Source organism: Cryptotermes secundus, unplaced genomic scaffold (genome assembly GCF_002891405.2).
Source record: "Cryptotermes secundus unplaced genomic scaffold, Csec_1.0 scaffold339, whole genome shotgun sequence".
Taxonomy (NCBI): Eukaryota; Metazoa; Arthropoda; class Insecta; order Blattodea; family Kalotermitidae; genus Cryptotermes; species Cryptotermes secundus.
The window spans coordinates 244,049-268,936 of record NW_019725004.1 but is presented as its reverse complement, the minus strand read 5'-3'; the positions used below and the strand labels follow the sequence as shown (position 1 = coordinate 268,936).

The 24,888-nt window shown below is 39.3% G+C and overlaps 1 protein-coding gene across 4 annotated transcripts in view; it reads left to right on the top strand.

The window, feature by feature from the left end:
• Positions 1-24,888, top strand: part of LOC111863176 (atypical protein kinase C) — a 464,860-nt gene that overhangs the window by 330,685 nt on the left and 109,287 nt on the right. For all 4 annotated transcript variants that reach the window (XM_023849234.2, XM_033750950.1, XM_023849235.2 and 1 more), the window contains 4 exons: positions 4,126-4,306; positions 5,167-5,285; positions 8,518-8,687; positions 21,976-22,091. In XM_023849234.2, the coding sequence (XP_023705002.1) occupies positions 4,126-4,306; positions 5,167-5,285; positions 8,518-8,687; positions 21,976-22,091 (586 nt within the window). The remainder of the gene's footprint in view (positions 1-4,125; positions 4,307-5,166; positions 5,286-8,517; positions 8,688-21,975; positions 22,092-24,888) is intronic.

The window sequence follows — 24,888 nt, the reverse complement described above, 5'->3', positions numbered from 1 at the left end:
TACCAGTGGTGTGTACAGAGACTGTGAAGTTCAAATGGATCATAGGTGGAGCTGTCAACACAATAACAGCAAAAATTTGTTCCACACATCACCATTTCTTCACAGTCATATTTATGGCAAAATTTCATGTTAATAAGAATCTCACAGATATTTCTGGTATTAAGATTCAGACATAGGCTCTTGCCATCATGGTTATCACACATAAGCTGATATTAATGTCTCAATTTGTCTTTTATATATTTCATATCTTAGAAATTGATTGGGAAATTAATTTTACCTAATAACCCAAGATTTCACTTCATGATGGATGTTCTGAAACCAAGCAAATACACAGAAACTTCAGTAGAGTATATCATAATACAGTAAAACTTGGTTATAGCAACATTAGTTTCTGTGACACCTTGTCTATTGCATCAAATATTCAATGGTACAAACTAATTCATCATAAAGCAACTGTTTTCATACCTTGCTTAGTACGACATGCACAAATGCATCAACCTCGTATGTAACGTCATTTTCATTCCTGAATTTCTCTGCTATCGTGGGAAAGTTCGATGTGTCTGCCCACCCTCACTTTCTCTACTTGCTGACATGACTGTCCTGGAAGAATACGACCGTGGGCTGCAAGAGGAGCGTGGGTTTTATGCGAAAACAAGGGTGTGGGGTGAGACTGCGTGAATAGTGCAAGAGGACGCGGCAGGTTGTTAACTGCATTCCTTTCCTAGAATCTCGTCTAACAGGACCTCACATTGTCTACTTACCCTATAGTGTTCCTGCCTAAACCCAGAGAAGTGCAGTAGCGAAAACATGGCAATGAAAAGGAAAGTTTTAAGCATTGAAGAGAAAGTTAAAGTGATTCGTGAAATAGAAAATGGAAGGAAAAAAGCTGATGTATGCCGCGAATTTGGTTTGGTGAATTCTACAGTACAAACGATATGGAGAATCCGTATTAATTCCACGTTAATGTTACGTTAGTCTGTACTTAACTACGTATTTCGCTAAAAAATGTAACATTTTAACTCGGTTTTTGGTAGATTTTTACGTGACTAACATAAGGCTACTGTGGAAGTGCCCATTTCGGTTACAACGACATTCGTTTATAACGACACTATTTTTAGGTCCCTTTGATGATGTTATAACCAAGTTCTACTGTATTATATTTCAGCATCCTGTTGCATTGAGGTATCATTTGTAGTCTTGTTTTCCATCTATAATGCAACAATTTATATTTTAAAAAACACTAAATCACATTTAAGCCACTAAAATGTCAATTAAATGTTTAAAATGCCATTAAGATATATGTACATTCAGTTTTTATGCTACATGTTTCATCCACATAGGGCCATTTTCAGGCAACAGCAGTCTACTGCACTGTGTACTTTTTCATATAGTACTCCTAAGGCATGTCATCATTGTAATCATTAATTCTGATGATGTAGGATGTTTTCTTCCTATCTTTTGTATTGCAGCAGTTTGTCCCCCATTTGCTGTGCTTCTCTCTTGGTTGTGTGCATCTAATGTTGCTTTGTGTTCCTTGTAATATATTTCAATGACATTTTAAACATTTAACAAATATTTTAGTGGATTAAATGTGAATTAATGTCATTTAAAATTTAAATTGTTGTGTTATAAATGGAAAACAAGACTGCAAAAGGGTATATCATCACAGTGCGAGATAGAACAGAAAAATGCTTGCCACTTGAGAATGGTGGCAGAATTCAGTGTTACAACTATGAATTAGAGATCATATAAAGCCAGCGTAAAGTGAACTTGTCTGTACCTAAGCAGCACTAGACCCTGAATGGTCCTGACAACAACACAGCACTTGAAGATGTTGATATCTTTTCTTTAATATAATTCAATTTGTCAGAGTAGCTCTGTGCGATGAGTCAAATGTCCCATTGCTGTTGCTGAGTATTTACAGTTTTAATCCTCTCAGTAACATCTTCATATTACCCTGTATTATATCGGAACCCACATTTAATGTTTCTTCACTGAAAATCTTCCTATGCCATTGATCCCAATTTAGTAATCTTGGTGTTAAAATTCTTCCATTTAGGATTTTCCCCAGTGCAGTGTTGAAGTCTACTGCTCCCTGATGAAACCTTAAATGGCTGTGTCACTCTCAGTGCAAAGGAGAACAGTGTACAATATGTATAGAATTTGGGGCTGCAGCTAAGCCTTTATTTAATATTCCTTTGTTTAAGTTATCCATTCATTTATTGTTCAGTCTCTTGATTTCGGCGAAGTTATCTCAGTGCAAAATTGTGTTCCTATATGTTAGTATCATTAAATTAGCATGCAATTATTTTAGTAAAGAAAGACTCCACTGGCTGGCTTTTGTTTATGTAGTAATGAATCCTCTGGTTCCATAAAGTCAAGAAATTCCATGACTTCTTGTTGAACACTTACCAAAACATGGCACTGTGAAGTTGATTGTTGTTAGTCACTGAGATAACAGCAATACTCTTAGCCAGGTGCACAGCATCATTGTCTGTTTGAACATATCTTGACTGGTTGGCATAACCATAACGTTCTTGACTCAGATTTGAAAGGTGCTCGGTTCAGATCTCAGACAAGACATTGGCTGTCCTCACTGAGGTTTTTCGTGGTTCCTCATTTCTTCCAGTCAAATTCTGGGATAGTACCTTAATTAGGCCATGGCCGTTTCCTTCCAAATCTTATCCAGGTTATCATCTGCCATCCATCTGTTAATTGCTATACTACGTAGGTCGTACCAAAAGTCATCAGCAACTCTTTGCATGCAACCTGGGAACAGCAGACGAAAGAGAGTATGGTAGTAGTTGGAACCAGCTGTTGTGTTAACCTTGAGTGTCTTGTGACATCAATAGCTTGCATCACGTGACCAGTATCAGTGCTAACAAAATGGCCGACGACGGTATGTCGTTTTGCCAGCGTGCTGTCATCAAATTTCTTGTGAAAGAGGAAATCCCTGCTGCAGAAATTCACCAGAGACTTCAGCGTGCTTATGGAAGTGTGTGCATGGGTGCGGGCAGTGTTCGAAGATGGGTGAAACATTTTAAAGATGGGAACACCAGCATCGAAGATGAGCCTCGGAGCGGTCATCCTCGAACAGCCTCAACTGAACACAACAAGGAAAGAGTGGATGAGATCATTCAAGATGACAGGCGTGTGACTGTGGACACAATAGCCCGAAAACTTGGAATAGGGCACAGTGCAGTACAGGAGATGATTGAAAGCTTGGGCTATAGGAAATTTGTGCTCGTTGGGTCCCGCGGTTATTGACCGAAGACCACAAAGGTCAGTGAAAAGCCATCACCTCAGAACTGCTGCAGAGATATCGACACGAAGGCGATGAGTTTTTGCTCTGTATTGTGACAGGTGACGAAAGCTGGTTTCACCATTTCGAGCCTGAAACGAAACAGCAGAGTATGGAATGGCACCATTTGCATTCTCCATCAAAAAATAAGGCAAAGACAGTGCCACCAGCTGCGAAGATGATGGGCACAGTCTTCTGGAATGCAGAGGGGTTTATTCTGGCCGAATTCCTGGAACCTGGGCAAACCATCAGTGCTGCTCGTTATGTCCAGATGCTGCACAAGCTCCGTTGTGCATTGCGCGATAAATATCCGGGACGAAACATCATCCTGCATGACAATGCTCGCCCCCATGCCGCTCACCTCACATTGGAAGCAATTGCAAAGATGGGATGGGAAGTTCTTCCACACCCCTCCTATAGCCCTGATCTGGCACCCTCTGACTACCATCTTTTCGGGTTTGTGAAGGATCAGCTGCATGGACAACGTTTAGAGACAAGGGAGGCAATTCAGGAAGCAGTGCATCAGTGTCTTCGGATGGCTGGAATGGAATTTTACAGAAGGGGAATTTTCAGACTCCCAGAACGCTGGGAGAAATGTGTACAAAAAGTGGCGATTATGTGGAAAAATAAAGAAAGGTCTGTAGATTGAGGTGGTATATTTCGTTTGTCAATAATAAAACATGTTACTTTACAAAAAATTGTTGCTCATGACTTTCAGTATGACCCTCATATCTTATCTCCTAAAAATACCATTAAATAACTTACAAATAAGTAAATAAACTCTCCCTAACATTTTATAATTTAGTGAAAATCTTGTCAAACAGGTATTATATATCGTGATCTGAAACTAGACAACGTTCTCCTAGACCATGAGGGCCATATCAAGTTGACAGATTATGGAATGTGTAAAGAAGGGATAAGGCCTGGTGACACGACCTCCACGTTCTGTGGAACACCCAATTACATAGCACCAGAGATACTCAGAGGAGAAGACTATGGATTCAGGTAAAACATTTTTATGTGTCATTACTCATCATCACATTGAGGACTCTTGAAGTATTATTGCATATTACACAAGTTAGTGTTTATTTATTTATGAGCATTATCCATCGCCTAGATTTTATGCCAAATTCCCATTGTTTTAGAAGATGGTTCTGCCTCTTCCTTCAATGAAGAGTTAGTCATAGTTACCTTAACTTTATTAACTCAGCTATGGAATTGCATTTTTGTGTTGTTTTTTAATCTTACTTTTACCTTAAAATTGCCCTATTTTAGGAAAATGGTGAGAAAATAATATACAGCAAAAGGTTTAATATCACAGTCAGTACCTCAGAGGATTATAGCAATGAATGACTGTATGATGGTGAATAATGATGAATTGCAAAGCATGTGGTAAGAAGTGGTTGTGGCCTAAATTTTGCCTGAGGAGAACCATGAAAAACCTCAGTCAGGATGGTCAGAGCCTTGGTCAGATTCAAACCAGGTGTCTCCCAAATAAGAGTCTAGAGTCTTCCTACTCTGCCAGCCCATCAGAAGCATTACTGCTTGGTTCAACATGCTTGGTGAATTGTTTTTTATGTAGTATAAAATCCAGTGGGTACCAGCAGCTGTTTTCACTTCCCTCTAGTGCTGAAGTCAAGAGTGGTGGATGTATACCTTCACTCTCCTATAAGTCATGGCTTGATGCCTAATTAATTAAGCACGGGGACAACTTTACCTTTATACAGTAAATTATTATGGTTTTCCTGTGTTGCCAAACAGTTGTGTATTTTGTATCATTTGTAACAGGCCATCTAGGCATGGGAATGGTGAAAACAGTTTAATTCCAAAGCAGGCTTAACGTTCAAATAACTCTTTGTTTGCAGTGTTGACTGGTGGGCTCTGGGAGTGTTACTGTATGAAATGTTAGCAGGCAGAAGCCCCTTTGACATTGCTGGTGCCTCAGAAAATCCTGACCAGAACACTGAAGACTATTTGTTTCAAGGTAAGCCTTCATTACTGGTTTTCTATTATTAAGAATGTCACTTACTTTACCACTGTAACACAAAGCTCAGTGCTACCCACACCAGCACCCTCGAGTGGGCATCATACTAAGCTGAAGAGTCCCATCTTCTGAGATATAACACCGTTTAGTCTGTTTAAAGTCAGTTTGACTTTCAGTGGACTGCATGGCATTATATCCCAGAAGATAGGAATATTCATAAGCACCATTGTGAGACCCTCAGATCGTCATATGAAACCACTACACAACTTCACACCTTTGGTCTGTCAAAGCAGCATTACCAGAATGATCCTGTATATATTCCCTGACATCTGTGTTTAGTCCCTGGATTTTAATACACTGATTATAGTATGTGTGGTGTATAAAACACATATTTCATCAAGAATACTCTCTTGTGGAATGTGATGCTGTGTAGTCTGGTAGATGCTTCTGAAGTTCATGTACCCTGAATATGGAGGCAGCACATTCCTTTGAACTGTCATTAATGTCAGACTACATAACATCACATCACAGGAGACAGTGTATTAAATAGTTGCTGCAATGAGCACCCCAGTTCTCACACATACTCCGTAGCCATTAGTCTGCAAGCAGATTATACTGACCGAGTGACCACCGCTTGTTGATGAAGTTAGTACCAACTTTTGCAGATAGAGGGTGTTGTGTGATCAGCACAGCAGATTCCCGTGGCCATTAATCTTGGTTTTCTGGACTGGAACCACTACTTTCCCATTCAGGTAACTCCTCAATTATCCTCACGAGGCTGAGTGGACCCCGTTCCAGGCTCACTACTTCTCAGAAAATCTGGTAGCGCCATAAATCGAACCAGAGACCTCTGGATCTGTAGTCAGGAACTCAGAAATTCTGACCACTAGATGACAGAGGCAGTTGGTTCTAACCCATACTTAGTTTTTTCCTTTGGGTGAAGTGAGACAATCCACTTTGTACATCAGCCACAAATTTGACTATTGTACGAGGCTCGTCCACAAAGTAAGTTTCCCTGGGGCCGTTTACAGGAACAAAACACAATTTCATGGAAATATTTATTGCAACAGATACAGCAACTGTTCAGCTGTTTTTCAACATAATCGCCACCGGAATTGAGACATTTGTCATACCGTGGGACCAACTTTTGAATACCTGTGTCATAGAAGTCTGCCGCCTGGGATTGGAACCACTGTGTGAGAACCATCTCCACCTCTCTGTCATTCTCAAAACGCTGACGGTCACTGGACAGGAATTTCTTGAGGTGTAGGAGAAGATGGAAATCACTGGGAGCAAGGCCCGGGCTGTAGGGTGGATGATTAAACACCTCCCAGCTGAACTCCTGCAGGAGACTTGCTGTCCGTCGAGCCGTGTGTGGCCTAGTGTTATCGTGCAGGAAGACAATACCAGCACTAAGCATCACGCGCCGCTTGTTCTGAATGGCCATCGCATTTTCTACAGTGTTTCACAGTAACGCTCAACATTCACCGTCTCACCTCTGGTCAGGAAGTCGACATGGAGAACGCCCTGTCTGTCCCAGAATACTGTGCACATCGCTTTCCGCGCCGACAACATCTGCTTGAATTTCGTCTTACAGGGATATCCACTGTGACCCACCTGGCGCACAATTTCCTGAACAGCAGGTGCTCCGTGACAACTTCATGCAACAAGGTGCGGGAAATCTGTGGGACATGACTGCTGAGTTCCGCAATTGTGACGCGACGATTCTCCATAATGTGTTCCCGCACAAGCTCCACCAGGTCGTCTGTAATGATGAATGGCCACCCACTGCGCTTCTCATCATGCACACTTTGTCGACCTGCTGAAAATTGTCTGCACCAGCGATGCACCATCTGCTTGCTCATGACGTTAGGCCCATAGACCCAGCACAGCTAACAGCTATGCTCTGTGCATTCAAAAACTTTATCACTGACCGCACTTCACAGTCGGCGGGAGTTGGAATACGCTGCAACGATGCTAGTGTGGGAACGCGGGAAATTCCGTTTGTGCATGCGCCATGCTATGTCATTGCTCTATCATGTACGTGCAATCGCTTCACGCAATATAAGGTTTGCTAGCTGTGGGATGTGTGGGAAACTTAATTTGTGGATGTGCTACGTAGCAGCTCCTGATGATAGACAAGTATGGAGCAGTTGGTGGAATAAGGATTGGCAGGGGAAACCAAAGTACTCGGAGAAACCTGCCCCACTGCCATTTCGTCCAGCACAAATCCCACATGACCTGACCTGTGATCAAACATGGTCGCTTCAGTGGGAAGCCAGTGACAAACTGCCTGAGCTATGGCAGTTACTTTCTTACCTACTTAGTGGCTCATCATTGATAAATCTAAACCCTTTAAGAGCCTGAAGAAGTAAAATAGATTGTACATCACTTGTACATAATTGTATTCACTGATGTGAAAAGCCTTGTATTTGACCTCAGCCAGATCTAGTGCAGATTTTCTTAATCCATCACTTCTGATATAGCAAACTTTTGTGAATGTTGGCAACATCAAGTTCACACTGTAGTACTGAGTCACTGTTAAGCTGTAGGTCTCCTGTCCTAGCCATGAACATTATATTGCCCTGTTAGTGACTGTGTTATTGCACACTACCAAGCAAGTTGACATCACAGACTTGTAATCAAGTAGTGCTTAGTCCAAATCTCAGCTGGTACACTGGCTACCCCGATTGAGCTTTTCTTTTGGTTTCTTCCAGCCTTTCCAAGCAGATGTCTGGATGGTAGCTTAGATTAGATCGCAGCCACTTCCTGCCATATAGTCCTCATCATTACACTCAATTCACACATATCCACTGTAATATTATCCTCCCATCTATGTGTAGGTTGCATAAGTGATGTCTTACCTTCAAATTTTCCATACAAAATTCTGTGAGAACTTTAGGTTTAACTCTTAACAATATTTCTTATTTTCCACGTGTGTACTGCATGTCCCATCTAGCTTATCCTCCATGATATAATTACCCTGTCAATATCACGTGAGGATTACATATTATGATGCTCCTTTTCTATATATATATATATATATATCCCCCCCCCCATTTTCTGTTACTTCCTATGTGCAGTTAAGAAAAAAATCATTAAATGGACTAAGAAACATACAACATGTTTCACTCTCACATGGACATTAGATGTATTGGATGTAAATATGTTTATGTTCACAAAACACTTAACATTTGGGTTTTTAAACAAAATTGTATTTTGCTGTTTTCAGTGATTCTAGAGAAAACCATCCGTTTTCCTCGGTCATTGTCTGTGAAAGCTGCATCTGTGCTCAAGGGTTTCCTGAACAAGAACCCCGCTGATAGATTAGGCTGCCATCGAGAAACTGGATTCCTTGACATAGTCAACCATCCCTTCTTCAAAAGCATTGACTGGGAAATGGTAAGTTACATTTCAGTTTAACTTTTTAACTTTATTTGCTGTAACATCCCATATTCAGAGTTCCACCTAGTTGGAACATGCCTCAAAATCTCAGTCCACTCCAAATTCAGAAATTCAAAGAATGATTTTAACTCTTCTCTTCTTTTGGCAGAGACAGAGAGGTGGTTATATATCTTTAAGACTACACTTTCAACATCAACATCTAATCTGTCAATTGCAAACTTATTTGTGTTATGTATGACATGATTAGAGCAATTAGCTTTCAGTAAATTTGGGTTTTTACTTCACAGCAACTGATATACGGAATGTGTTTTTCCATAGTTCACATTGCCATTGTGTGCACAATAAGAAGACACATAATTTACATCCAAGTTGTGCTTTTCTAAGCTCTGCAGCACCAAACCAGTAATTGCCATAGACATGTCCTCAGCACTTTCAACAAAATCTAGAAGTTTATTCTGCACTCCCTTTAAAGGGTCGAAGTACCGGATGCAAACAGGGATCATTTTTCGATTGCTTCTGTTTGATGCATCGGTAGCCAACGAAAAAAATTTTGAAGTATTTTCTGGACATCTTAAAATAAGCACAAAGTCATTTACACTTCTAGGAGCAAGAACGTACTTCACTATCATTTCCGCTTTAGTGCGTCCACATGAAAGTTTGGAAGCAATCGCGGAATCACTGAAAATATGGGACACAAGTGTATTTCCACAGTCCAGACTGGAATAACTTAAGTTGTGTTTCAATGCATGATACACTAAACCAAGTTCACACGCGGTGCTGTTGTCATATTCTTCTTTATTGTTTAAATTAACAAAGTATTTTGAAAGTTTATTTGAACTTCCAGAATTACATTTTTCCTTAATTTTATATCCCTTGTATTGTGCATGTTGCCTCAGGTCACTTTGACCACCGTGCGAAATACTAAAATCCTTCCTACACAATGTACAAAATGCCCGGTTCTCGTCTGGTCCCGGCTTAAGCTACGAAAACATATCTTCCCATTTCTTAAGATATATTTGATTATGTTTGGCCTGGAATTTCAACTTCTTCCATAGAGGAGTCTTTGATGGATCTTCTTTGCCCTCAAACATTTTTGCTAACTTGACACTGACTTTCAAGCGAAGATTGAATGGATTAAAAATACACTATCACCAACATTCTCTGCTTTGGTTTAGAACCTCAAGTGTTGCCAACATCACGAAATGCAACATAACGAAAGAAACTATAACAATGTCATTTTCCAAGGATTACATAAATTTTATGATAATATTTAACCCATGAAATATAATTCGCAATGGACTTAAATAAAAAAATGGAGAATTATCCACTCTGGGTAAACAATAAACGGAGGAACAAAATTTGGGCGAAAACGGGGTATCTGGGAACCCAACAGGATTTATGGAAGGTGAATAAATGAAATGAAATTATAAACTCCCATGCATGATGCATAAACTGCACTTCCCGTCATGTAACATAATACTGTGTAGAGGTCTACTAGTTTAATTATTTTCCCTCATTCCAAATGTTATCACCAATCAGGTATGCTGCACCATTGATAAAATTCGCATGCTCTTAGTGGCTGGCAATGGCCTGGCAGTGGTGAAGCACAGAGCTGTGAACATGTCAGTAGCTTTAAAAACTTCCCTGTATAATAAACAAAACTGCAAAAATATATCATCAAGTATTTAGTCTCTTCTATGAGGAAGTATTTATTCAACCAGACCTTAGACCTCTCTTGCAGACTTCACTGACAGTAAAAGACTCCCTAACCTCAAAATGAAGAAGTTAACATTTCTGAATGGAAATGTATGCTATTAAACTGTGACCGCCTCTTTCCTGATTCCTGATTCCTGATCCAGTTTGATACATCTTTATATTCCTGTTCCTTCCTTCACAGTCTCCCTATTAGTTTACACATCTTTAAGCTTTGCCTCTTATGCACTCAATCTGCTTGGTAATTTCTTGTGATTGTCCTCACTTAGCTTTTTTTTTATGTTTATGCATGCAGAGGGTATAATTGGTTTCTTATGCACTTACTGTCATCATGTTGTTGGCAGTGGGCAAAGTGGCCTGCTGTCCAGGGTTCCCTGTTTATAGGGAGTTCAGATTGCACAAATGTTGGTACCATGTGTTCAAACTTTCTCAAACTGTTTTAAAGAAATCTCAAGAATATAGTTTTTTACTCTTTTTTAGTCTTATGTTATAGAAAAGCTTCCAATAATTACGCCAGTAATTTTGAACCAAAATAATTCATAGTCTTTTCCTATACTTTTTTATTTTAATAATATAAGTAAATATTGTACTGTAGCAAGTAGTAAGGTCTGTTCTTCAAAGAAATTGAAGAGAGAGTGTCCCAAGATTATACTTTGTCAAAGCCCACCATTGCTTTAAGGTGGCCCTGATTATTGTTTGAAATTTTACACTTTGTTTTGTGTAATATAGAGAATTCACATGCAAGTATAATTTTGGTTTTTAAAACATTCATAATTAATATTCTGAAGGGTTTCATGATGGTGTATTAAGATTTGTTTTCTCCTTTTCCTTTCTCAGAGATGTAGTGTATGACAATTTGTTGTCATCACAGAAAATTTATTCTCAAAATGTTGACAGATTTACCTGCTTTTGGCACCCCTTATTACAAAGAAGTGGGTTTTGGATACTGTCTGTCTGGCTGTCTGTCTGTATACATGTACATATCTGTGTATGTATGCATGTATGTAATGTATGGGTGGATGGATGTGGCCCTAATTAATACCTGATTAGCAGAACAGGATTTTTTCATGTGTTGTTCAAGAGTCAGTGTCTGATGAATATGAACATTCCAGCTCCATAAATTGCCCCAAAAGGCAAAATGGCGATTTTCTTGGAAACCTCTCTAACAGTTACAGTTGCATTTCAGTAATTTATGGTTAACATATCCCTAAATAAAACTGTATGGGTTGTACTGCAAGAAAGTAATTGTACACATTTGTAAGGGCCCAAATGCAAAATGTTGATTTCATTGTAAAGACCTTTACTGGTCAGACAGATTGCATTGCTGTTCTTTATCTTTATTTGGTAACAGACAGTGGTCTACCAAGCATCAGTCAATTTTGTTTTCAAGGTAACATAATCAAGGTTGATTGTATGTAAGATAGTAAGTGCACTGTCTTTGCACTGATTTTCTTGATTGGTAATGGTTACAATGAACTGGTTATAACATTTCATAGATGATATCTGCAAGAAGAAATGACTTCCAAATTATCTAGTTGTCATGTACAATATACATGAGGTAGTGAAAATTCTTACTTTTGCAAGATGTAAATTTGAAGGTTACCAGGCATTATGTCAGCCTGTATGGAACTGTCCACCTTGTCCACTTTTCTCTATATTCATAGTTACCCTGTATTTGAGTGCCTCTGAAATATGTTGGCTTGAAACATTCATAATTTTGTTTGTACCTGAAAGATTTGAAGTAATGAGGAATGAAGGATATTACAAAATGAGGAATTTGGTAATTTGTACAAGTCATGTAGATTTATGGTAGTTAAATCAAGGAGGAAGTGACTGGACATTTAGTTTTGGGAATATAAGAAGTGTGTTAAAAATTTTAGAAAGAAACTGATTAGAAGGTGAGAGGAGGATGGAAGTGGCTCAGGATCATATCCAGTGTTGGGCTTTCTTATTAACAGCAGTGGACTTCTAGTTCTGTTACCAGAGAGTTGAATCCTCTTTCCCTGTAGGTGTTGTGTAGACCATATTTTTCAGTACAAAAACTGGTAGTACTGACTTCAATCTGGCCATGTTTCGATGATCCCTAAACCCACTTTTGTGCAAAGTAGCAAACCCCAACTCAAGCAGAAGACTGTAGCACAGTTTTCAGATCTTCATTTCAACAACAACAAAAAAGATTGAAGAGTGCTATCCCAATCTTGTAGCATTCATAATACATACCAGTATGTCTGTGTCTAGCAGAACAGGCAAGGTACTAGGCCGAGGCTGTTTCAAGGCAGCCACCACTTATGTCAGTTCTGCTTTGAAGTGTACATTGCTAAGCACTGGTATAGGGGATTATTAAATCACAACAAGGCCCTAATCTGAATACATAAGAGTGCATTTCTTAGTGTTAAAGCTTCTCTGACAGAAACATCTTCATACAGCAAGTTTATTTTAGTTCTGAACACTAAGTTTATGTTGTAAAATTATAATAGTAGATGTACTGCTTCTGTTGTGACAATATGCTGATGTGTACAGTCATCATTTTTAATGGCTGTTCTCTGTGTTAAGCCCTGTGATCCAGTTACAGATGTTACAAAACAGTCCCTTCGATCATTTCAAAGGCTTTAATTGGTGTTTGATTATATATTGGATTCTAGCAGTACCTGGTCTTAAAAATTTTTGCTGTAATATTGTATGAACTATGTAATTAAATGTATGTTTCAGTAATTATTTCTTTATTACTTTAATGGTTGAAAAGGCTGTGTGTCAGCCTTATTGTTTTCAACTAGACTTTTTCCAAGCACTCACATACCTCCAGACCAGATTTTTTAACATGTACACCTGAACTACAATTCTACCCTCTGTTCTCTTAATTTTGCTTGGAACAAAGGTTTACTAGCATTTCAACCTACATTCTCTGAACAGATTCAGAGAACATGTAATGCACGTGTATTCAGTATTGCTGCGAAGAACAGATACTGGAAAGTAGTATATTAGGGGTTTGACTGAAAATGGTGAACAGTATGGCTCTTTAAAACCAGAGATGTAGTAACTTTATCATGTTGATTATATTAATACTGTATGTTGTTTCTTTTCTGGAACAGACAACAGGGGCTTGATGATAATCCTTTCAAATGAGTGTAACATTTGTAGTAAAAATAGATAACATCTAAAAACAAAGGCAAATAACATATTTTTTACGATTCATAGCTTTAGGGAAGAAGTGAATTGAGGATCATAAAACATTTAATTAGTGTGCAAGAAAGCTGTAAGTTTATAAAAGTTCTCCCATGATTCATGGGAGGGGGGTTATGAGGCACTTTCATCCTTTATGATTGCCCTTGTAATATAAATTTAGTGCTGGAGCTGCAAATTAACTGTCATAAAAGCCATGGAAATGTTACCCCAAGGAAGAAATTGGCTCTGCATACTATCTACTGGCTGCCTTCAATGTGTTGGCCTTCTGAAAGCTAGAATGTTTCTCTGCTAGTTAACTAGTCTACAGAACCACGATTACGAGCAACAGATGCACGCATACATCCATTCCAGAAATAGAGCAACAGATTCAGCTGAATACATTGTCTTGCACTGTGTGTTGATTAATAACTTTGTTATTTAGGAAATGCATGACACCAATCAGTTCTTAATTTGTATCTTCTGTTTAAGAACTGAGAGTCTGAACTGTAATTTTGTTACAATACGGTTTGCCAGTAATAAATTTATGTGAGTATCTTGTATTCCCTTGTGTGATTTTGTGTACAGTCTGTTTCTACCGTATTTTGATCACTTTAACAAGACCATATAAAGATTACAAGCCATTAAGCTCCCAATTATTTAATTGTATTCATTCTTCTTTAAGGTTTCTTACTTGTTTCTACAACATTTTCAGAATTGCTTCTCTTAGAGTGAGAAACCAAGTTTTATGTCTGTGTACAATAACTAAGTAACACAAACTAATTAACTCCACGGTGCAGACTCTTTCCAGAAAACTTGATATTTGCTCAACTGGTCAAGAAATTACCTCCCTTTTATGGAATTTAAAGGCTCATTACCATGTTCACAAAAGTTTGCCATTGGACCTTGTCCCAAGCCACTTGAATCCAGTCCATGTCATCATACCGTGTTTCACCAAGATCTGTTTTAGTATTATCCTTCCATCTCCATGTAGCTCTTCCGTGTTGTCTCTTCTGTTGAGGTTATCTAACTAGACTTTTATGCGCAAGTCTCATATTTTCATGCATGCTGCGTGGCTTATCTCATCCTCTTTCATTTAATTACTCTGATAAAGTGTGGTGAGGAATACAAATTATGAACTTCATCTGCATGTACTTTCTGGCCCATACAGAATAAAGAACACAATTGTGGCTTAATATATTTCAAACTGCAATTTTTAGAAAGTGTAGAGGGAATTAAGATTCTCCTTGAATGTAAATATGATTTCTTTCAGTTACATCTCATTATGTACCCTAGAATGAAAGGCACATTATGTAAAAAGGGACTACAGTATTTATTGCATTACTGTTACAGTGTCTAACTCATTGCAATTCATATTCATCTGGTTAATAAATCCATTGCTTGAGATTTGAGGTTCTCATAGTGGTGACTGCGAAGTTTATTGTATTCTGGAATGTAATACTATGTAGTCTAATAGATGTTTACTAACATTTTGGAGAAGCGTGATGCCTCCATCTTCAGGATAGAAAAGTAAGCTAAGCAAGGAAAAATGTGGAAAGGATGCAGGGAGAGGGACAGCTGGGCCAGGAGCTCTGAGGAAACAAATTAGAATAAGGAAATCCCTTGAAAAGAAAACAGGAAGCCTCCTTTATAGAATTCCTGATGATGGGGTTCTTGGGTGAGACTGTGAGGCTTATTGTACACTGACGTCTTCAAGGCACAGATCTGCCCATGTTGGGGGGTTTCCTTCCTACCTCAAATCATTTCTCCCCATACTCTGCCAAAAAGGTCATTTTAAGTACCTCCTTCAACCCCTGTCAATGCTTTCGCCTTTCGTCCCATCCTTTCTGCCAATGAAATGATCCTACAGAGCCATGGTTACTTTATTCTGTCCCTTCTTATTTTCCTGTACCACCCATTAGTCAGCCAAAAACCATCATTTTCCCTTCTGCCTACTCTGCAAAGAAATGACTGTTTCAGGGGTCTGTATTTCTTCCCAGTTTTATTTAATTGGTTGGTTCCCTCAGATACTTGGGCTGTCCCTCTGTGTATCTGTGTCCATACCACATTTTTCTGCGAACAGCTTACTGTTCCACCCTGAAGAGACAGCATGTTCCTCCTGAAAGGTGGTAAACTTCTACCAGATTACACAGTGTCACAGCCCAGAAGACAATATCTTCAAAATCATTGCTATAAAACCCAAAAGTTAATTGCCATAGTCACAAAACCCTGGCACATATTTTAGCTATAATTACTGTGTAAAGATACTGAGCATGGACCAATGTTACATTTACATTCTACAGTGATGATGGTTATGGTCCTCGTAATAACATTGGTCCATGCTCAGTACATTTTGTTTTAGGGCAGAATGACTTTAAGAACATATTTTTCTGAAAGAAATCACAGTGGGCTGGCTGACTTACTCACTCACTGACTGACAGACAGTAATTACATAGTTGTTTCTGGTCTACTTGTATCTTCTTTCTTGTTGGCTGTCTCACCTTGCACAAGTTCTGCACTCCAGCTTGCCTGTTCAAGGGCTCTCACTTTGCACCATTAGTTTGCTTAGGCCTGTGTAATTGATGGTGGTATACCATTCACTAAATTTTATAACTATGATACTAGTCTTTATAATAATCTAGTCTGACGTCTTTTCTCTGTAAGAATCCATTTGCATAGAATAATTGCATGCATCCACGAAAAAAGAATATGATGTCAAGATCGAATGGGCAGTTATTGAAGGAAGGATTCTAAATATACAAGTACATTATAAAAATGTTCTTGAATATTTGTGCCTTTTATTGTAAGCATTCACACTGAGTGGCCATTTCTGAAAAAATAAGAAGTAGAAGAAGAATAGTTGAGCTTCCTAAAGGGCAAGCCAGGCTAATGCATAAATGATTCGATAATGTATGATTGTTATGTGTGTTTGCCTTTACAGTATTTGCTCAAGAACGGTTTTGTTCTAAAAAATGGACAGGCATTTCAGTACAGTGAAGGATTGTGTCACTGTATAGCGGGTTCCTAATTAAGACAAATTGCAGCCTAATAGGAAATTACAGTAAGAGAGTTTATTTCATATCATTCAAGGATTAAGCTGGGTTTCACTTTTTATGTGTGAGAGTGACTAATCATTCATATACCAGTACTCGGCAGTATTCTTCACACTAGGGTTCTGGACTATGGAGTCCCTTGAACTGTGAAACAGTAACCCCAGTTCCCCAGTGATTGACATCTCACACTGAAAATGGGAGACCTTGCTTCAGTCCAGTACCAAGGTGATAAATGTTTCACCAGAATCAAATACAATACTCTTGTTAGACTTTTATATTTCTTACAGGCAATGTATGAAAGTAGGCATTCTGTAGAATATCCTAAAAGTAGACAAAATGTCAAATATTAGCTGCATCATACATTGTCTGGGCATGAATACGGTACCATGCCTGACAACAGTAGTGTGTCTAAGGCGAACTGTACACGTGAATTAGACTTGAAACCCATAATCTAACCTAACTTAATTTAGGTAGCATAAAAGTTTAACACCCGGTCACGGTAGCCAAGCGGTGTAAGGCATGCACTGTCTTCACTTGCTCGGAAGCTGGGATCGTGGGTTCGAATCCCACTCGGGGCATGGATGTTTGTGTGCGTTTTTCTGTGTTTGTCTACAGGTAGAGGCCTTGCGACGAGCTGATCACTCGCCCAAGGAGTCCAACTGTATGTGTAAGATCTAGAAAAACCAAAGTGAACAGAGTTCAAGGAGGTAGGCCTAGGCCCACTGGGGCTGTAGTGCCAAGGAAAAAAAAAAGTTTAACAGGTAAAGTAGACCTGAAAGCATCAACTGCTTAACCTAACATCAGCTAACCTAGCTAGGAGAAGACTCAACAAATGAAGCGGACTTGAAAGCCTCAAACCTCTGACCTGACCGAACCTAACCTGAATAACACACAAGTTCAGCTAGTGAAACAGACCTCAGAGCCCTCCCTCACTCTAGCCTAATCTAGCTAATAGAAAGGCTCAACAGGTAAAACAGACTTGAAAGCCTCAACCAACTAACCTAACATCACTGAACCTAGGTAAGAAACAGGCTCTACAAGTAAAGCAGACCTGAGAAACTCAATCCTGTAACCTAAGCTAACCTAATCTAACAAATCTATTCTCTCCTAATGTAAACAGTTATTTTCTGCATTAATATTACAGTTTTCAGTCTAACACTGTTTGCTATGCTCTTCATATAACTCGAGTACTTTATTTGCAGGTCAGTTCTAAACTCTTCTGATGAGAGTGTAGTACACTAGGGATTAATAAGGTCTGGACTTCAAACTTTATCTTATATTCTAAAAGAACATAAGATTTCTGAGGCTGGACCTATTCAGTCCTCAGGCAAAGAAGCTGAAAGTCACCAACTCAGTTTGGACCATGAGATAGAACTAATCTCAAATCGCTGGATGTTTCTCTTAAAATGTTAGATGATGGGCAGAATCCAGGAACTCAGTAATTCCAAATTTTTATTTGTAGTTTTATCACCTCACTAATCTTTATGAGTAAGAATAGTGTGGTAAATCACATATTTGTGTTTCATTAGGCTTCATTTTTATCCAGTTAGCACTTTCTTCTGTCTTCAGAATTCATATTGCATATGTATTAGTGTATTATTCAGTTAGTGTGAGTTTATGATAGGTTTTTCTCTCCAGCCCAAGGTAGACAACATGCTGCATATCAGCCCACCACCAGTCCTGAAGCATCAGGGCTTCCAGTTCATAAAATAAAGAATGAAGGCAGCACAGAAAAAATTAATATGTATTTGTTGAGAGACATGATTGATTACATCAGTCAGCAGCAGTATGGTAACATAAAGTAAAGTAGGCTATTTAAATCGATTATAATATTCTGATTTCAAACCTGTGCACAAAAATGTTCTGTTGCATCACAGTTGTCCATATTGACTTTTGGACAAAGCAATGCTATTTACTTTTCTTTTGTCTTAATAGTATTTATTAGCCATAATGTTAGAATATGCTTTATCAGTGGATAAATGATTTTCTCATTTAAGTGTCATTATTAAGAGTCAGGGTAGTGAAGTCTATATAGTGACCAGCTCTGGGCTGGACAAGCGAGGAGTCAGAGCTTGAGTCCCAGTAGGGTCAAGGATTTACACTTCTCCATCTCATTCAGACCAACTCTGGGGCCCATCCAGCCTCATATTCAATGGGTACCAAGGGATCTTTCACTGGGGGTAAAGCGGCTGGGGTGCAAAGGTAACCACTCACCTTCAATTAGTGCCGAGGTCAAGAAAACGTGGGTCTATACAACCACTCCCTCATATGTCTTCATGACGTAGTGCATGATTAGTTAAGCACAGGGACAGCTTTACCTTTACCTTTAAGTATCATTATTTCAAATTGCATAATAAGTCATCATAAGTAAATTCGTAAATCTTTAAAACAAGAGAAAAAGTATGGGATGAAAAGAACTATGCATGTTACGATTTTCTGAGTGTCATTTCTTTTATCGGTGCACCTGATTTAGCCAGAAAGAATTCATGTCATACATGTTACCAAAAAGAAATGGAAATTGATTGTGCTGTAGTGTGTTGAGCCTTTGAATTGGTAAAAGATTGTAATTAAATTTATTTAGAAAACAAGTTTGTGTACCAAGAACTGAAGTGGACCTTTAAGTACTGAGGTGTTTAACTGTTTGTAGAATGCAGCTAGCCAGACTTTAAATACTCATGGCTGTAGAGTATTTAAATAATATATAAATTGAAAAGATGCTCTATACTTATTATGAAGGGAGGAATGAATGGTTGAATGAATTACTGTATCAGTCACTATTGTTTGTGACAGTGTGTATTTCTTTTAGCTTATTATACTAAGTAATTACTTAACGCGGCAGCCCGGGCTCAAACCTGGGTCTGGTCAAGTGGGATTTGTGGTGGACAAGGTGGCGCTGGGTTAAGTTTTCTCCAAGTACTTCGGTTTCCCCTTCCAATTTTCATTCCACCAAATTCTCCATAATCATAATCACCCGGGGTAAGTACAATAGGCCAATCAGTGGCCGCCGTGCCGAGTGGACCCAGCTGGACTCCACCCCCACTATGTGAATTTAAAAAGAAAAGTAATTGCTTGTCATTGGTTTATCAATTGAATGCCCAACTGACATCACTACTTGTCTGTAATTGTCTGGCAAGCCGCAAGAATCCTGTGCACAAAACCTTAGGAACTGTGTGCATGTCTAGTGTCTACCGGTGGAGACGGCTTCTTCATCACTTCATTCATTGCATGTTTTATCTTCTTACTCTCTTTCTTTTCATGCAGCACCAATTCTTTCTGTGTGTCTTTTTCTTGCAGCTGAACCAGAAACAAATCCTTCCCCCTTTCTGCCCTCCCTTGGAGTCTGAACTGGACCTGGATAATTTTGACCCCCAATTCACACTGGAGCCAGTCCAGCTGACCCCGGACGATACGTAAGTGACAAGGCCATACAAAGCCGGCACTGTCCTCATTTGGTTCGTTACCTTCCATTTCATTCTGTTTTGTTCTGTTTGTATTTGGAGTACAGAAGAGAAATGTCTCTTACCCTGGTGTTGCTTCTTCAAAAATGAAAGATGTTTTGAATAATTTGACTAAATTTCTGTGACACTGCCAGCATATAGAAAAGTAGTACTGAGTGCTGCTTGTGAATGATGAAGAGAACTCATTATTCCAGTTAGAACTGATTGGGCAGATGTTGGATATGTTTCAGGACCTGAGGAAGCTCATTTCTCGCATTTTTTTATTAATGTATTAATTTGGGAGAAATGAGATAAGGATAGTCTTTATACAATAAGATATTAGGAGTATATGCGAGGGAGACTCAGTTAATAGGTCACAAATAGATATAAGACATGAAACGTGATATTCGAACCTGGAAAAAATATTTATTTCTCAATGTATTGTGACATGTTGCGCAAAGGAGAACCCCCCCACCAGCAGTGACGCGGCGGGTGAGTCAACGCTCCCCTCCCCCTCCTCCGCACGGTAACGTAACGGTGACGCAACAGGATTGTTACAGTAGTAAAAGCGGTTACTACCGCTAGCGTTACTAGCAACACAGCTCCAGGCAACAAGGGTGCCTATTACGTGGCCGTTTTCCGTATTGTCCGATCAAGGCTACATAAGGAGCAGCGAAGGCTATTTACGGTCAGTTGTACTGAGTCAGTCAGTTAGTCCTGGAGCTACCGCCGAGCCAGTCCTGGAGCTACCTCCGAGTCAGTACTCGAGCTACCTCCGAGTTAGTTCCGAGTTAGCCAGCAACCAGTCAGTTGTATTGTGGCATTTGGAGTGTACTATTTGGGATACTGCAGATAGCAGTAGTCGTAAATCTGTAATTTGGGTGATTGTAAGTGTGAATGTGAAATAAAATTCGCTATACCAAATACGGTGTGAAGTTATTTGTCGCGTTATACCCCCAATACGCGACAGTATTCTCCACCAACATTGATACATTTGTCCCATTGCTTTACCAGCACGTTGGAACCCGCATTACAGAAGTCTTTCGACCGTTGTCTCAGGCACTTCCACACCTCTGCGACTTTCAAATGTCTTTGGGAGATTTTCTCAACCCAGTTATGAACCGCTTTACGTGAAAAACACTTCCTACCGTAAACAGGAAACATTTCTTTATTAATATCCTTTGCATTGAGTCCTGATACCCACAAAAATAAACCACAACAGAACGTTCCTCTTCGGTAGTATGTCCTCATGCATGGTCACCATTTTGACTGCTGAAACAGTCTCTGAACATGCACGTGGGCATCTGCTACCTAAATTTTAACAAAGCTGGACTGTGCTGCTACTTACTGGTACACATAGGAAACGTATTACAACCATTACAGCCGTTTTAAGCAGTAGGATTTAACATTTTAATATCATTTTATACTACTACTTATTCTTATTCTTCAGGCACTACAGTCTATGATGAACCTTGGCCTCTTTTTACAGTTGCTCCCCATTGGTCCTGAAACACATGTCTGATTCTACAAGAAATGCTTAATTATTTAACCCATTGGAAAGGGTATTTGGTTGCTGTGAAGTAAATTAATTTTAAACAATATTGAATTGTTACAAAAGAATGTTTATATGACAAAGAGAACCTGCATTCATTTGTGAATATTTTCAATAGAATTTAGAGTAACTGACTTTTCAAAATAGCCTCCCATCCACATAATGTCAAGTTTCTTTATATACTACTGCACCTAGCTGAGGCAGTTTTTGTAAGAAGCAGCACCTGTGTTCAGGGGTCATCTCTGATTCTGAACTCTTTGTGCTGAATGCTGTGAGTCTGTAGGTAGGTGTTAGGCAGAACAGGCAGCTTGCTATAGTGATTGATTGCATTGCTCCCCCGTAGTTTAGTCTTGCATCTTGTTGGTCCGCAGCTTGAGCAGAAGCAAGTGGCCCCCCCGTACAAGCCTCGTCTCGAGTCGGATCGAGACCTCGCCAATTTCCCGCCAGAGTTCACCGATGAGCCAGTTCATCTCACGCCTGATGATACGTGAGTTTACCTCTTTTTCCTGTATGAAGTAATGATTATGGCTTCACTGCAACTTTTGGGTTCATAATGGTGTAACTGACAGCATATTAAATATGCAATAAGTAGACATTCGATATGAATTCTGTATCATAATTTTGTTTCTGATCAAACATTGGAAAGATAAGTGCATAATTTTCAACCTCTGCTCTGGTTGTAGCAACATTTGAAGTGTTTCTCATAGTGGGCATGTAGGTTGTAACACCGTATAGATCTCGATTACTCTGTGATAGCACAGACCTTCACAAAAGAGAAGTGAAGGGGAAAGAGGTCAGCGGAGTTAGTAAGCCTGTTATAAGCCACTCCAGTGCAGAAACCAGCTGCCAACAGGGAACTCAACCATCTACCCCTCATGTCTGCTGTAAATGAATGTGAACTCATCCATTCCACCAATACATGAAAACTGGCTTCTGCGCATCTAGCCATAGCGTTATATATGGGTATCAGCATTTCACAAGAAGAAAGCAGTCTTCTGGGATTTGGCACCGTGTATATGTGGTGTTAACCGACGTTTCGGAGGAACGTATCGCCTCCATTTTAATTTTTCAGGGTAGAAGAAAAAATATAAGAAATCTGCAAGCTAAGAGAGCGTGAGAACCGGTAAAAGCTTTAAAATTAAAATGGAGGCGATACGTTCCTCCGAAACGTCGGTTAACACCACATATACACGGTGCCAAATCCCAGAAGACTGCTTTCTTCATAGTCACCGCCGTGAAAGCCTCAAATCTTACATTTCACAAGAACATTCTGTTTACTTCTTTACATTTAAAATGTGTAGAGTGAAGAATTAGTTCAATTACATACACATTATAAACTCACTTTGACCCTGTGTTGTGAGCAGCAGGTTCCCCTGAAACATCAGTGTCATAACCAAGCAGACTACAGTCTGTGATGTATATGATACAGACCATTTCATTTTCAAGGTTTCATATCAACTAACACATCCCTGGAAGTAAGGCTTTTCGGTGAAGGCAGTGCATGAAATTATTGAAATGTTTACCCACGCAAATATACAGGCCATGTTTTTATATCCTCTGCGTTGTACATGAGGAGAAATGTGGCAAGAAGAAAGGGGGTAGTGGTTGCATCTACATTGTGGGAGGCAGGATGACTCACTGTGTGCATAATATAGCTAGTAGTGTAAAAAGCTATCCGTGTAACAGGCTGCGGAGACCCACAGAGTTGTGAGACGTCGAGAATCCCACATTTTCTAGACATTCGGCTCACAGATGGTGGTGAGGTTACCAGCCTCACGCGCCAGCCGCCCTTTAGCCCCAGGAAGATTCGTGGTACTCATTTCTGTTAGAGGCTGAGTCGACCCCAGGGCCATAGTCCAGCTGGAAGAATTAGATCAATTGAAAAAGAAATCCCCTCAGGAATCGAACTCATGACTTTCTGGCTTGTAGCACAGTGCCTCAACCAACTACGCTACCGTGTGCTGCATAATATGGCCATTCCACCTTTGTGTAGAAGTCAGTGTGGGTGCACACCCCCAAAGGGTTAAATAAATAGCAACTGTAAGGTTTCTTGCCTGAGTTAGGGTTTTATTTTTATGATGGCAGTAAAAGAAATTGTGCCAGAATTTGTTACCAGATTGTTAGTCAGATCTGTTTACCTTCAATGAAACGTTCGAAAATCAAAGTTTAATGGTGGGCTCTGCTGAAAACTGTGCCTAATCTGCGTGTTCATAAAATGTGGGGGATCTGACTAGATAGGCGACTAGTAGTTCGTCGAGGTTAACTCTTCTCTAAGAAGTTACTTAAAACTATATGATTCCTTGTCCCATTTTAAGTTTAATTTTCGTGATATTAACAAATCACAGAATGTTTAAATTTGCTTTTAAATTGTTAGTTTTGATAGAAATCAATTTAATTTTACTATCCCTGCAGTCAGTTACATCTTAATTGAGCCCAACTACAGTGCTGTGCCTCACTGCACCATTCTGAAGCCTGCCTTTCAGAACCTTCAAAGTATCGTGCAGTGAGAAATTTTCTATGATTCTGTATGATCTTGCATCTAGAGGCTTATATAGTAGATTTGATGCATGGTTGGATGGATGATTATGGTGCATTTAAGTTTTGTAAGTTTATTATGTGTTTGTAATTGTGTTACTCGTAAGAGAATACCCTCGAAGATTCATCAGAATGACTAATTTGTCATTTCTCTACGTATCTGTGTTGCTTCAGATTTGTGATTTATATGTGTTTGTATGTCTGTATGATAGATTTATAATGACTGTGATATCCCAAACCTCGATATGTGCATAGTCTGTCCTCACAGCTGGCAGTTCCGTAACCAGGTGCTGCGTGAAGTTAAACACGGCTCTTGCTCATACAGGTAGTGTTGCCGCACAATAATTAGCAGTATAGAAGGAAGTGTCTGAAGAGAATATATTCATGATACTCGAATTTCGTGCACATTGTATTTGTCATAATGTAGTAAACTAGCATTCTGTTGCAGTTGAAATTAGAATGTATTTTCAGTTTTGCTTAGTGTCTACCATGAAACAATATTGAGGTTTCATATAAAATCCTTTTAAAAGTAGTGGCTCCGGTCTAGGAAACAGAAATTAACGGCCGTGGGGATTCGTTGCGCTGACCACGCGACACCCTCTATCAGCTGAAGTTGGCATTAACTTCGCCGACAAGCGGCGGTCGCTCGGTCGGCATACTTCGCTTGCGGACTAAAGCCACGCAGTTAATTATTAAATCCTTTTAAACTTCGTCACAGCACTGCATGTTTAGGCCTACTCGGCCATCAT